Source organism: Pyrgilauda ruficollis, unplaced genomic scaffold (assembly GCF_017590135.1).
Source record: "Pyrgilauda ruficollis isolate IOZ18807 unplaced genomic scaffold, ASM1759013v1 scaffold47, whole genome shotgun sequence".
In the NCBI taxonomy this organism is placed as follows: Eukaryota; Metazoa; Chordata; class Aves; order Passeriformes; family Passeridae; genus Pyrgilauda; species Pyrgilauda ruficollis.
In genome coordinates this window covers 1,626,822-1,639,224 of record NW_024526266.1, presented here as the reverse complement: position 1 = coordinate 1,639,224, position 12,403 = coordinate 1,626,822, and the positions used below count along the sequence as shown (strand labels likewise).

Below are 12,403 nucleotides of genomic sequence, written 5' to 3'. Positions count from 1 at the left end.
CGGCTGCAGTGTCCCCTCTCCAGGGACAGAGGGTGGGTGTGATGGCAGGCCAGCAGTGACAGCACGCAGGGCGCAGGTGGCAGGGAGCAGGCTGCCGGTGCTGAGGGGGTCCAGGGCGGTACTCCTGGCACTGCTCCGAGCCGCAGCTCGACCCTGCCCTCCCCACCACGGCAGCGGCATCACTGCCCTGAAGCCCTCCCTGCTGCCTCCCAAAATCGCTTCTGGGAAATCCTTGGCCGCACCAAAGCCCGGCGAGCCACACACTTGGCTCCCTCCCTTTCCCCACAGCAGGTTCGCGGCTGGTTTGTGCCCGGTCCCTGCCTCTCTCCCGGCCCAAATCCCGCGGCCCGGCCCCACGGTGTGTGCGCGCCCCGCAGCGCGGGTTCCGGCGGGGGGAGCCCCAGGTGGGGCCGGCGGGCGGCGGGGCCGGCCGGGGGCGGAGGCGGCGGGGCGGGCCCGGCCCATTCCCCGGAGCCGCGCGCCGGGACCAGCGGGCGGGACGGGGCCGCGGCGCTGAGGTAGGTCGGGGGTCCGGGGAGTACCCGGGAGTGGGCTTTAGCCTCGCTGCTGTGTTACTCAAATCCAGGGCTTTTCTCGCCTTTTATTTATGGTTTTTTAAGGCCACATCGTCTGCTTCGCGCAGCCCGCGGGGAGGGGGTGAGAATGGGGACTGGGGAAAGAGCGATGAGCAGCAAGCAGCTCTCAGGGACGGGTGTCTGGGGCAGTCTGCCTGGCACCCGGGTTTGGGGCACCCAAAACCACTGTGGTTTTGAACACCACAGGTCCTAGGGCGGGTTGACTGGAAGAGACTTTCAGGACACCTCGTTCCAACCCCTGCCATGGGCAGGGACACCGTCCACTAGATCAGGTTGTTCCAAGCCCTGTCCAACCTGACCCTGAACGCTCCCAGGGATGGGGCAGCCACTGTTTCTCTGGCAGCCCCCTGAGCTTTTTGTAACCAAAGCCACAAGTGATGGAGCGCAGGGAGGGCCACGGCTGGGGCTGCTGCCCGCCCGGACAGGCAGCACTGCCCCTGCCGTAGTTTGGAGGAGCCCAGGATGGCTCTGAGGAGCTCCCAGTGCATCGGGGATGACAGTGGCTCTCACTAAACTCAGAACTGATCTTTTGGCCGCAGTCTCGGTGATGCGGGGGCCGGCGGCAGCCGCGCGTGTGCAGACGGTGGTGCCGAGTGGGCTCCAGGCAGCGGCTTGCAAAATAGTTTCACTTTAACCCTCTTATCCAACATCCGTATCAGTAGTTTTCCAAATCACTCCCTTTAGGGAATGAAAGCATTTACGCGTGGCTTCTGGCAGGAAGGTTTGATGGTGGTGGGAACGAGATGGAGCTTCAGCTGGTCGTGTTTGCTGGGTGGTGGCTTTTGGTGTTTGTCTTTTACGTTTGAGGAAGGTCTCTGTAGCCTGCTGCGAGTTCTGGGAGACGGGCAGCAAAACCCTTCTTAGTCACCATTTCCGAAACAGCAACGTGCAATCCCTGCTAAGGAAACTGCTCACACTGGGTGTCAGGTTTCATCCAGTTTTCCTTTAAGTCTGCAGGTGCAAGCAGGGAAAATAGGTGCCACTGTGTGACAGCATAGCTGTGTCCCTGCTGGGTGGATCAGGGAGCTCGCAGGCTGTAACAAAAATTAGCCTCTCCCTGCCTGAGCCACAGCTGTCACTGCAATGGAAAGTTGGTATAAAGCTGACATAAAGCCAGTAACAGACGGAAATGGTTGTTTAATAATGCGATTCCTGCTTTGCACTCCTTAGCATCGACTGCACGAAGTGTGGTCTCATCTGCATGAGGGAAATGGGGGTGGCTGTAGGTCAGTTGATTTCATGTCACCTCCACAAGTCCTGAGTTGCAGCTGGCCACAGAGCATGGGAGTGTTGAAATAATCCAGAAATACTTGGGGCACACCCCACAGGTCAGCTGGCCCCAGAGCTGCCGCTGCTCTCCCTGTGGATGCAGGGAGCACCTTGGAGCAGCCTCACTCCTGCCTGAGTCAGGCGGCATCTCACCTGAGAGGAGCAGGTTGAGCTTTGTTAGGTTGGAGGGAACCTCATGAAGACATAAGAGCCTGTTGAGGGTTGGACCTAAAGAACTTAACTAGCAAAATGACCTCCAGCTCTCTCCCCTCTGCCACGGTGACACAGCCTAGCAGTTTCCACCAAACTGCAGCTTTTCTGCAAACTCTACCTCCATCCCCAGTCGCTGCGGTTGCTCTGCAGTGCACAGGATGTGGACAAGCCAGTATTGCCAAGGCAACACCCTCTGTTTTGGTTTCCCCATGCACAGGCTGGCAGCCTTTACCCCTCCAGCTCAGCCAGGCAAGCCCTGCATGCCAACAGTTTGTGGTGCCATCGCAAGCCATCCCTCAAAAGGACCTTATTTTCCACCCACGGCCTCCCATAACTGCAGAGGAGTGGCAGATGCTCCCCACCCTTGCAAACCAGCTCTTTCGAAGGCAGTGTGGATTAAAGAGCCTCATGCTGGATGTGCAACATTGATTAAAACTTACACAAGTGGCACGAAGCCCTGTCATGCAGAGCTGCCATCAGTTGGAGCCATCCATCCCTGGCCACAGGAGTTCCCAGGCCAGTTTCCATGTCAGCTTTCCCCTGGCTCTGCCAGCACCAAAAACAAAGAGCCCATTTAGCAGGATGCTTCACAGCCCTCTCTGAGACACAACCCAATACCTCCCTGGCCCTGTTTTTTGGTCCCATCTCTTGACCCAAAAACCAGCTGACCTCCCAATGGCAGCTCCACATGCTTGCAGCAAGCAGTTCACGCCCATCCTGGACCACAGCATGCAAGCAGCTCTCCATGTTCATCCCCCCTCCCTAAGGTGAGATGTCACACCAAATTGAGCAGCAGCATGGATATTCCTAAATGCAGCTCCTCATGGTGCACTCAGGTTTTCAGCTGGCAGTGGGTGGCCTTGGGTAACCCCTCTGCCCTTGGAGTTGCTGCTTCCAAACACATCAGTTTTCTACTTTCCCCTCCCCCCCCATTTATTTTATATGAAACTGAAGAATCCCATTATTTAGCACACAGGCATCCCTTCATCTACAAAACAAAAAGCAATGCACACCCCAGAAAGAAAAGGCATTTGAAAACCAGCTGCATGGCCGTGCTGGAAGATGGCCCTGGGATTTGGGTGCTGCTTGGTCAGGGCAGGGGCAGGTACCTCCACCTTCCCCTTCCAAGGGATGCACATTCGGCTTGCCCAGGGTGGCCACATGTCCCCAGCTGGACACTTCCCAGTGACAATCAGCCAGGGCTACTGCAGTGCATTCAGCTCCAGTTTAAAGTGGAAACATATCAAAGGGCTTTGCTTTTTTTTTTTTTTTTCCTCCCCCTTCTTTTTTCCTCTGCAAACAATTAATTACAAGTTTAAAAGGAAGTTCCAGCCCTCCTTCCCTACCCAGAAGTTTAGAGGCAATAAATATAAAGCAGTTCAGTGCAGGAATAAAACTGTACATCCTGTTTTGTCTGAAATTAAGGTGGTTGTTGTTAGGGGATTGTTTGGATTTTTTACTTCTTTTTTGGAGTCCAGTGTATCATAAGCATCCTGTATTCCTGCCTGGATAATGAGCTGTCAGGATACTTATGGATAAGTGGCAAACCTGCAGCATGTGGGTGATAACACTGAAGAAAAGCTGCTCTGTTTATTTATGTTGCAGTGTAACCTTTACTACAGCTGCCCCCCAAAAAAAACCTAGGTGAAGATGAAGGCCAGGACAGGGAGCAGGCTTTAAGAAGTGGCTCTCACTTATCTCCCCTGTGAGCAAAAGCAGATCTGGGATGCTCCCAGTTGTCTCCAGGCAGGGGGTAGGCAGAGGTTGTGTGAGATTTGAGTCTCTGAGTGGTAGCCTGTGATTTCTCAGGTGGGGATATTGATGATATTTCTGTCCTCCGTTGAGTAGTGGAATGAGGGAATGTAATGAACAGCCAGTTTTGATGCAGCAGACTGGACAAAAATCCAGTAATGATAATAATAATAATAGTAGTAGTAATAACAGTAATAATAATAAACTTCTTCCAGCCAAAGCTAAAACCACCTCCCAGAGCACCGCATTTCATTTGGTAAATCTCAAATGATAATTTTTTAGAAAGGCACCCAGAGAAATTCATGTTCAAAAGAGAAACCAGCAGCTAATTGGGGCCAGCTCAGCTGTGTGCTCATGCAAATCAAAACAATAAATCCACAGTGGTCAGTCTGTTTCTGAGGGACATGGATAAACCCCTTATTTTTAACAGAATCTGAGCACTTTTGGAATCCCAAATCAAGAGCTTGGCATCTATGCTGAGGGATTCAGCTCTGGAGGTCCTGACAGTCAGGTCTGAAAGCCAGCAGCCAGAGGACAGCAGTGGAACCAGACCCTGTAAGTTTCTAGGTCCCAGGACAGCATTTGGAAGGCAGGTTTTCCCTTGGGAGCTGCTTTTTTGGGGGCCTGCCCAGGAGTTCCTGCCCAAGCAGCATCACAAGAGCTGTGGTTAGGGCTGGGTGGGACCTGTGGCTGCCTTTTTGGGCAAGGCTGGTGGCTTGGTCTTCCTTTAGGAGCGGGGTGTAATGGCACAACACAGTGCCATTACAGGCAGAAGGAAGCACAGTGGTGCTAGCTGGAGAATCCTGAAACTCTCCATACAAGAGAACATCCCTTAGCAGGTGCCAAACAAGGAATAAATGAGATGCAAAGCAAGGAAAGGCAGTGCTGCAGACACGGAGGATTCAGCCAAAACCAGCCTGGGTCCCTTTCCTGTCCCTCCCTCAAGGTCCTCGAGGTCTGTGAGAGCTGCCAGAAGAAAAGATAAGGAGTTACAGGGGACAGGTGGAGCAACCCCTCTAGGACATCTTTGGCGTTCAGGCTGTACCTCTCAAGTTTTTTTGTTTTCCTTTTACTGTGCCTCAGTTTCCCCTCCTGAATGTGGAGATTTAAGCATTCCCTCAAGAGGCTGCAGGGCTTGAATCCCAAAGGCTGGCAAAGACTGCTGTAAAATGCTGAGCGAGGGTGAAATAGGGTGTTGGAGCTTTATACTGCCCCTGCCACCTGTACAAGCTCTAATTTAGTGACCCCTGTGTTGAACCAGAACTGCAAACTTGCAGCACAAAGGCCCCTGCTCTACTCAGATGCTTTGCCTGGCCACAGGAGGGAAAGAAAGATGTGAGCAGAGGCAGCAGCTCCCTGCCCCTGCAGGAGGGCTTCCCTGAGAGCCCTGGCACTCAGCAGCACCTCTCCCTCCCTGAGGGAAGAGGAAAACCTTACGTCAAGCCACAGAAATGCTTCTCAGCCCTACCCAAACCCTTGGAGCAATTCCCAGGTGAGGCACAGCAGCAGCAATTCCTCCTGCCAGCCAACCCTTATCCTCCCCTGCTGTTGCCTTTGTGGCCAGCCCTGGTACATGGAGCTGTGGGTGCAGGGCTGCTCACTGGGCTCTACCAACTGAGCATCACCTGTGAGTCCCACTGACCACAGTCCTCATCCAAAATACAGGTGGTTCAGCCACAGCCCCCACACCAAACCTGCTGGCAGTGCCCAGGGTGCCAGGGCAGCAGGAACAGACCCTGCCTCTGTGCTGCCCATCCCAGACCATGAGCCCTGAGAAACAGCCTGGCCAAAGATACCCTATCCCAGATTTGGAATAAGGGGGGACCTGTGACATGTGGTGTCCTGGCTCCTGTGGCAGTACTGTGTTTCCACAATGGTCACTGGCCTCCATCAGGCAAGTCCCTTCCTAGAGTCCCTTCCTAGGGCTTCTCCTGCAGACAATATTTCATCTGCTAAGAAACAAGCCCTGAAGAGGGCTAATAAGAGCTCTGTGCTGTGATTGCTCAGCCAGGGCTGATGTGTAAATCCAAAGGGGCAGCATTTGTGCTTGGCTAAATTCCTAGGCAAGTAAGGATGCCCCAAGCCCTCCCTCACCCATCCCCACAATCAAGAACAAACCCCAGGAGAGAGGAGGCTGTGTTTCTCAGATGAAGACAACCAAAGGGACATAGCAGGTAGCACAGTCCTTCCCCCACAGCTCCAGGCCCCTCCAAGGCAGGAGACTTCTTACCCTGCTGAGGCTTAGGCTGTTCTGGCAGCTCCATGGAGAAAACTGTTGAGGGAACAGGTACCTGATCCATGGTTTCTTGTCTCTGCAGGCACCATCCAAGGACTCTTGTGGAGCCCACTAGCTGCTTGCAGGAGCTGAGCATATCTCAAGGTGCCTTTCAGGCAGAGGGAGCAGCACAGGCAGCCTACTCAGGAGCTGACATGCAGCAGAAGATCAGCTCTTTCTTTAATTCCATCTTGGAGCTCATCCGTACCAAGCATGAGGAAGGCGTCTTCAACACCGTCTGCCTGGCCGTGCTGTTGGGTCTGCCCTTCGTTGTCCTCCTCGCCTTCATTTTCATCTGCTGCCACTGCTGCTTCTGCAGAAGGAGGGGAGAAAGCACTGGGAAAGGTGGCCCCAGCAGCAATGGGCAGCTGCATGCCGAGAGGAACAAGAAGAAAAAGAAGAAGAAGAAGAAGCAGGATGAAGAGGACCTGTGGATCTCAGCTCAGCCCAAGCTGCTCTTGCTGGACAAGAGACCCTCCTTGCCCATCTAGCAGACAGGAGGGTGTTCAGGTCCTCTCCTCTGAGGTGCCACCATTCCTTTCACCTGTGCACCAGGAGGGGCGAGGAGACACCAAAGCTTCTGCCACTTTGTGGTGACTTGACAGAGGCTGACCACAGCATGCTGAAGGGCCAACAGGAAACAAGGCACAGGTTGTGCAAGCCTCTTCTCCCCCACCGTGACAGCATGCCCCGGGGCAGAGACCCCTGCAAAGGACAGGTGAGCACACAAGGGTGACTGCCACCGGGTCCTACGTCCCTCCTGCCACGAGCACAGTGCACACACGTGGGGCTGGCACACAGCGAAGGGCGTGCGAGGCTCTCCCTCTGCGCTCAGCTGCCAGCACACAGACAGGGGTGCACAGGACAGCCTTCACCCACAGACCAAGCCAGCTGCACGCTCCCCCTGCGCAACACAGACTGCTGTGAGTGAAGCAGGCACAGACACACCTCCTTTGCTTGCCCTGCCATGGAGGTGGCACAGCTTCACTGTCGAGGCTCCGTCCAAACCCAACTCGCTTTATAGACACAAAGCTGAGTTACCCCACAGCTTAAAGATGTGCCATCTACCCGGCCACCAAACCAAAGTCTCTTGTGAGCACCTGAAGCTAGATGCCCTCAGCACAACCTTAGAGACCTCAGACACCATCCTAAGGCAGCACAGCAGAAGGATGCCTTGCCACCTAGGTTAGAGGCAGGAAGGAGAGAGGAGGCTGCCAGACCAGCCCTTTTGCACCAGCACTTAAGAAAACACCTTCCTTGAAAGACTGTTTAATACAAACTTGCCATTAAAGAGCTCACCATGCTGCTGCAAGAGCAGAAACACAACCTGAGGCTGTGTAAAAGCTTTGCTATGGGCATTAGAGTTATTTATTAAATGACTACTAAAGAAGAGCAGGACCAAAGGCCCCTCTGGAGTGAGCCAGGGACATGGAAGCAGTATTGAAGCAGCAGACATGGTTTCCTGGCACACTCAGCCATCACCTCTCCCTGCAGCCCTTGTGCCATGTGTCAGACACACACACAGACCCATGAGCAGGTGCTGCCCCAGCTGATGCCAGCTCTGTGTGCTGCACTGAACATTTCTGTATGGCTGTCAGGCTGACCAGCTCTGGGATTTTGAATGTGCTGTAGAAGCAAAGTAAACTCCATGTGCACAGTCATCCCTTACACAGGGATACATTATACAGCCAGACTATGCACCTCTCTCCATCCTCATGTTCCTTGGAAAGATGGTTCAGCTGGGCACAGCAGCTAACAGGACCACACGCAGCTCTCATCCCTGCTCTGCTTCCCACCTGCCCCACCCTGCCTTGTGTTCCCATCCTATGTCCCTTGAGCTGGGAGTCTCCTGTGCTCCCCACTCTCTGCCCCACCAGGCTCTGTCTCCCTCAGCTCGTTTTCCACTGAGGGATGCACGTGTGTGATGAGAAGCCTCATCACATCTGGGTTTTGCCGTCTGTACACTGGATGTCTTCCTTCCATTTTCTTCCAGTTCTTAAGCTGCTGGAGCAGACCAGAGCTGCCAGCCAGAGCCAGGCATCTGGGGAACAAGCAGCCAAACCCACGTGGGCAAGCCTGGACAGAGCTGCTGGGTACAGCTGCTTCCAGCCCGGGCAAGGGTGATGCCACCTTCCCCTCACTTGGAGGACAAAGCCACCAGCTGGAAGCAGCTGCTTGTGCCACCCAGTCCCAGCACAGCCTGTTTTGTCCAATGCAGGCAGGGCTGTGATGGTCACATCATGTCACAGGGTTTGGCTGCATGTCACAGGGTTTTGTGCTGGGAACAGCCATGAGGCTGGGCTCCTCCTCACACAGCCCTTTAAATTGACCCCATATGTGCCTTATTTTCCAGTTTGCTTTGTCACCATTGAAATCAGTGACTCCCTTCTGCTCCAAAACAGGAAGCAACATATTATGGTATAAAAATTAGGATTTGCCACATGTCATGCTAGGAAATGCAGAAATAGCTCTGATCTCTGTCCCAAGCTCCCAGTCTAGCCAAGATCCTGGAGAACTAGCATTGCACTTGTATTATTCCTTCTTCCTTCCCTCCTTTCCCCCATCCAAGTGCTTTTCTCAGCCCTCCTGCCTCCGCACTCTCCAGGTGGCCAAAGGAACCCATGCAGGTGCTGTGATCCAGAGGCAGCAGCAGCCCTGAGGCAGGGTGGTGCTGCCTGAAGGAATCAAAAAAAATCAGAGTAAAGGGAAACACGATGGGAGGCCAGAGGCTCAGCCAAACAAGCAGGGGCACGGAGGCAGCGAGCACCGTCAGAGTACAGCCTACCTGGTGTGGAGGTGCCAGCCTTTGCTGGGCTTCCTGCAGGAAGGCTTTTCTCCAGAAAGCATAGCAAGTAACTCTTCAAATGGGGGCAACCAATTCCTACAAGAACCAGAGAACTGCCAGGAAAATGTGAGCTTTGGATCACACACATCTCCAGATCCAGGCTTTGGGGAGTTCAGAGCTAGGTCTGAATTTCAAGGGCTCCCCAAAATCATCATTCAGACCACCCCTGGGCTGGGCAGGGAGGGACCAGGATACAACCCTGCCCTCATCCATCCAACCAGTGGATGATCTGAGCCTCCACACTCCCTAAAGCACGGGGTTGGCTTCCTTGGTGTCTCCTGTTTGAGCCAAACCATGCACTGAATTGGCTGCTTCTGGAGGAAAAAGCAAAAGAGCAGCAAAAGCCTGAGGTGCACTAGAACCTGTTATCCACCAGCTGGGCAGCAGCAACCCTGCAGCACCCATATTAACCAAGGGGGCAGAGATGCACAGTACAGAAACTCCTGCTCTCCAGACACCCCAGCCCTGCCTCCCACAACTGCATTTCAGTATCAACCTTCAATTTTCCTGAACAAGTCCATGCAACAGGGAACAACAACAAAACAAATCTTGTGCAATTTTTTTAAAACCAAAAATAAATGACTCTTAAACTGCAAACAAACACTGTATTTCGATCTCTTGGTCATGTGTTTATTTTCCTGGGGAAATCTTTCTTGTACCTGTGTCCTGGCTGTAGATAAGACACAGGGAGAGCTCAGCAGCAGAGGCTGTGCAGTGTCTGCCTGCAGCCAGCTGTGCAGCTTAGAGATTTTTTTTAAAGAAACAGCTTAACTTAATCAAGTTAATGGCCTTGCTTTGTTAATGAGCACAGCCAAGCTGCTCTACCCAAGGGCAAGAAGTAGTGGGAAGAACAAAAGGTTTGTGCTGTGGGAGGTGGGCTGCAGGTTTGTTTTTTCTTACAGAGGATCAGCAGCACGGACTAGTTAACCCCAGTTGGTTTTGATCAGACAAGTATTTCATGGTGTCTGCAGCTTGCTGGGCAGAGCCTTTCCAAATCCTACACCATGGAGCTCTGCCTCTGTGAGGGCAAAAAATAAAAACCTGCTTCTCATCCGGATGAGCCTCCAAGCTGCCCCTTGCCCACAAAGCTGAGGCTCCGGAAGAGGCTGGTGAAAGAGGAGTGCACTGCAGCTGGAGCTGAGCAGCTAGAAATGGCAGAGGTCCACTTCCTGGAGAAGAAAGAAGCTTCTTGCTTCTCTCCAGATGTTAGACACTGGATTTAGGGCAAGGTGTTCTTGGGTAGCCTGGGCTGCAAGGGGAAGGGATAGTTCCAGAGTCCTAGGTTAGATATATGCAGTGGCTGAGATGAAGTTTAGCATTGTGGAGCAGTCTAAAGATTGAAGGGAAGCAAAAATGCCCATTAAAGCCCTCTATGGTGGAAGAATTGGATCCTCACTGACCATTCCACTATTTATTCAGCCAACAAAGCCTAGAGCAGTGACCAACAGTGACTGTACTGCTTTCCAAATAAGTGTCCAGTGCAGGAAGACACTTCAGGCTTCTCTCCAAATCACAACAACACAGAAACACACAGTATCTTTGGGAAGAGGCATCCTCTCCCTCCTCTTCCTGGGTGAATACAGCAGCATTTCTCTGGGGTCCCAGAAACAGCAGATATATCACAACAGGTGGGTCCTGGCTGGTAGGACCCAGCTACAGGATCAACACAGTGATGCCAAAGCCTTCTGGGATTCAAATTCTGTCCCAGATGTGTTGCAAATCAGTATATAAACTTTTAAGTGATCTCAGAGCGAGGCAAAGGTTTTGAGAATGTATTGGCCCTCCAACATCACTGTTACAGGGCCACATATTACAGCAAAACAAGTGTAGTAAAGGGATGTGACCTTTTTATGGCACTACCCCAACCATCCTGAGCCTCAAAACCAGAACAGCCAGTCCCTCAAGGCAAACAAACTGCATTATCTGAGCAGTCCCAGCCTCCCGGGCTGTAGCACAGGCTCTAGTTAACCCCAAAAAGGTCCTTTCGCAGAGGCCAGCTGGATACCGGGAAATCTCTCCTGCCTGAAGAGACAATGCCATCCTGTGGCTGCTCGGGAATACTGACTTTCTGCTGCGGTTTTCCAGCAGCTCTCACTTTGCCCTTCTTGGTGAGAGAGGAGCATTAGGAGTGCTAGACAGACCATCCTCAGAAACTGCAAATGAGGTGCCTCATTTGCCCTTAGCTCAAAAACAAAGCTTATACTACTTAAGGGAATATTCCCTGCTCCCGGGGGGATTCAGCTTTAGTTTTTGCTGTTTTGCTGCTGTTCTTATTTTTTGCTGTTTTGCTGCTGCGCAGGAAAAAGTCACAGGTAACAATCACGCCTGCTGTTTTTTAGAGCATACACTTAATTTTAGAGTGGCTGTCTGTGAGACTAGTCCTCCTCTCCCTCTCAGCCACCTTCCTGATGACTTCACCGAGCCCTTTAACTGAATAACAAACTGAAATCTGTCCTTGCCTACAGACAAGTGGGCAACAGGGAGAAAACACTTCACAGTAAAGAGCCCTTCCCCGTGTCCTTCTCTCATGCTCTTAGCACAGAGCCTGCAAAACACTTCAAGTACAATTTTCCTTTCTACTCCTCTCACCATGAGTCTCCTCCCTCCCCCAGTCCAGGGCTTGGATAGCCTAACACAGCTCAGATGAGTCTCTGCCCACCCAAGAGGCACAGCCCTGAATGTTGGACGAAAAATTTAGTCCTCACCTTTGAGAGACAACTCTCTGGCTCTCCTCAGCCAGGTCCTAGCAAGCACAGGTCAGTTAAGCACTTCACAAAGTTAAGTCACAAAGAGAGCACAATCCCCATCCCTGTTTTGGAGCAGACCCCAAAGACCTAATCTGCACAGTCCCACTCCAGACCTGGGTAATGCTTTCATTTCATGCAAAATGCTTAAATAGGAAGAAAAACAATTCTACCACCCAAAGCAAAGAAGACAGAAATATTTAAGACCCCCTTTATTTGTGAATTTTTTACTTTCTCCAATGTCTGGGATGGATTCTTTAAAATGTATTACTCAGCTTAGCACTGCAATAGAAAAGGCCATTAAGACATGGGACAACCATGTCCCAGTGTGCTCAGACAAGGAAGCTTTTGAACAAGCAGCATTTGGCTAGCTCATACTTCTTCCCTGGCTGGAGCTGGCTGTCCAGAATGTGAATGTCTTATCAGGGGGAAAAAAAAGAAAGATCACCTTTATGGCTGTGAGTGAAAAAAAAAAAAAAAAAAAAAAATCAGTCAAATGTGAAACCATGCACTGAGGCACACAGGATTAGTTTAACTCCAAGGGACGCTCATTTTAGAGGTGGATGACAAGTGTTATCATTTCAGCATCACTACCTGCCACACTGCTGATGAAAAAGCAGAAGGCAGCAGATGGAACAGTCACATAGGGAATTTGGTTAACTGTCTGTAAGCAAGCAGTACAGAGAGGTAGGTCTGGGATGGTGAGCAG

General features: G+C 52.1%; 1 protein-coding gene across 2 annotated transcripts; it reads left to right on the top strand.

Annotated features, from left to right (window-relative positions):
* The first annotated feature begins 455 nt into the window (after window positions 1–455).
* On the top strand, window positions 456–9,547 carry KIAA0040 (KIAA0040 ortholog). Of its 2 annotated transcripts, XR_005956096.1 has the most exons (3): window positions 456–518; window positions 6,149–6,823; window positions 8,099–9,547. XR_005956096.1 is itself a non-coding variant. In XM_041479112.1 (2 exons), exon 2 carries the CDS (start codon window positions 6,261–6,263, stop codon window positions 6,594–6,596), a length of 336 nt encoding a protein of 111 aa, XP_041335046.1. In that variant the 5' UTR covers window positions 456–518; window positions 6,149–6,260; the 3' UTR covers window positions 6,597–9,547. The 2 variants fall into 2 exon arrangements, 1 of the variants encoding a protein (XP_041335046.1); XM_041479112.1 differs by having other exon boundaries at window positions 6,149–9,547.
* The last annotated feature ends 2,856 nt before the right edge of the window (window positions 9,548–12,403 follow it).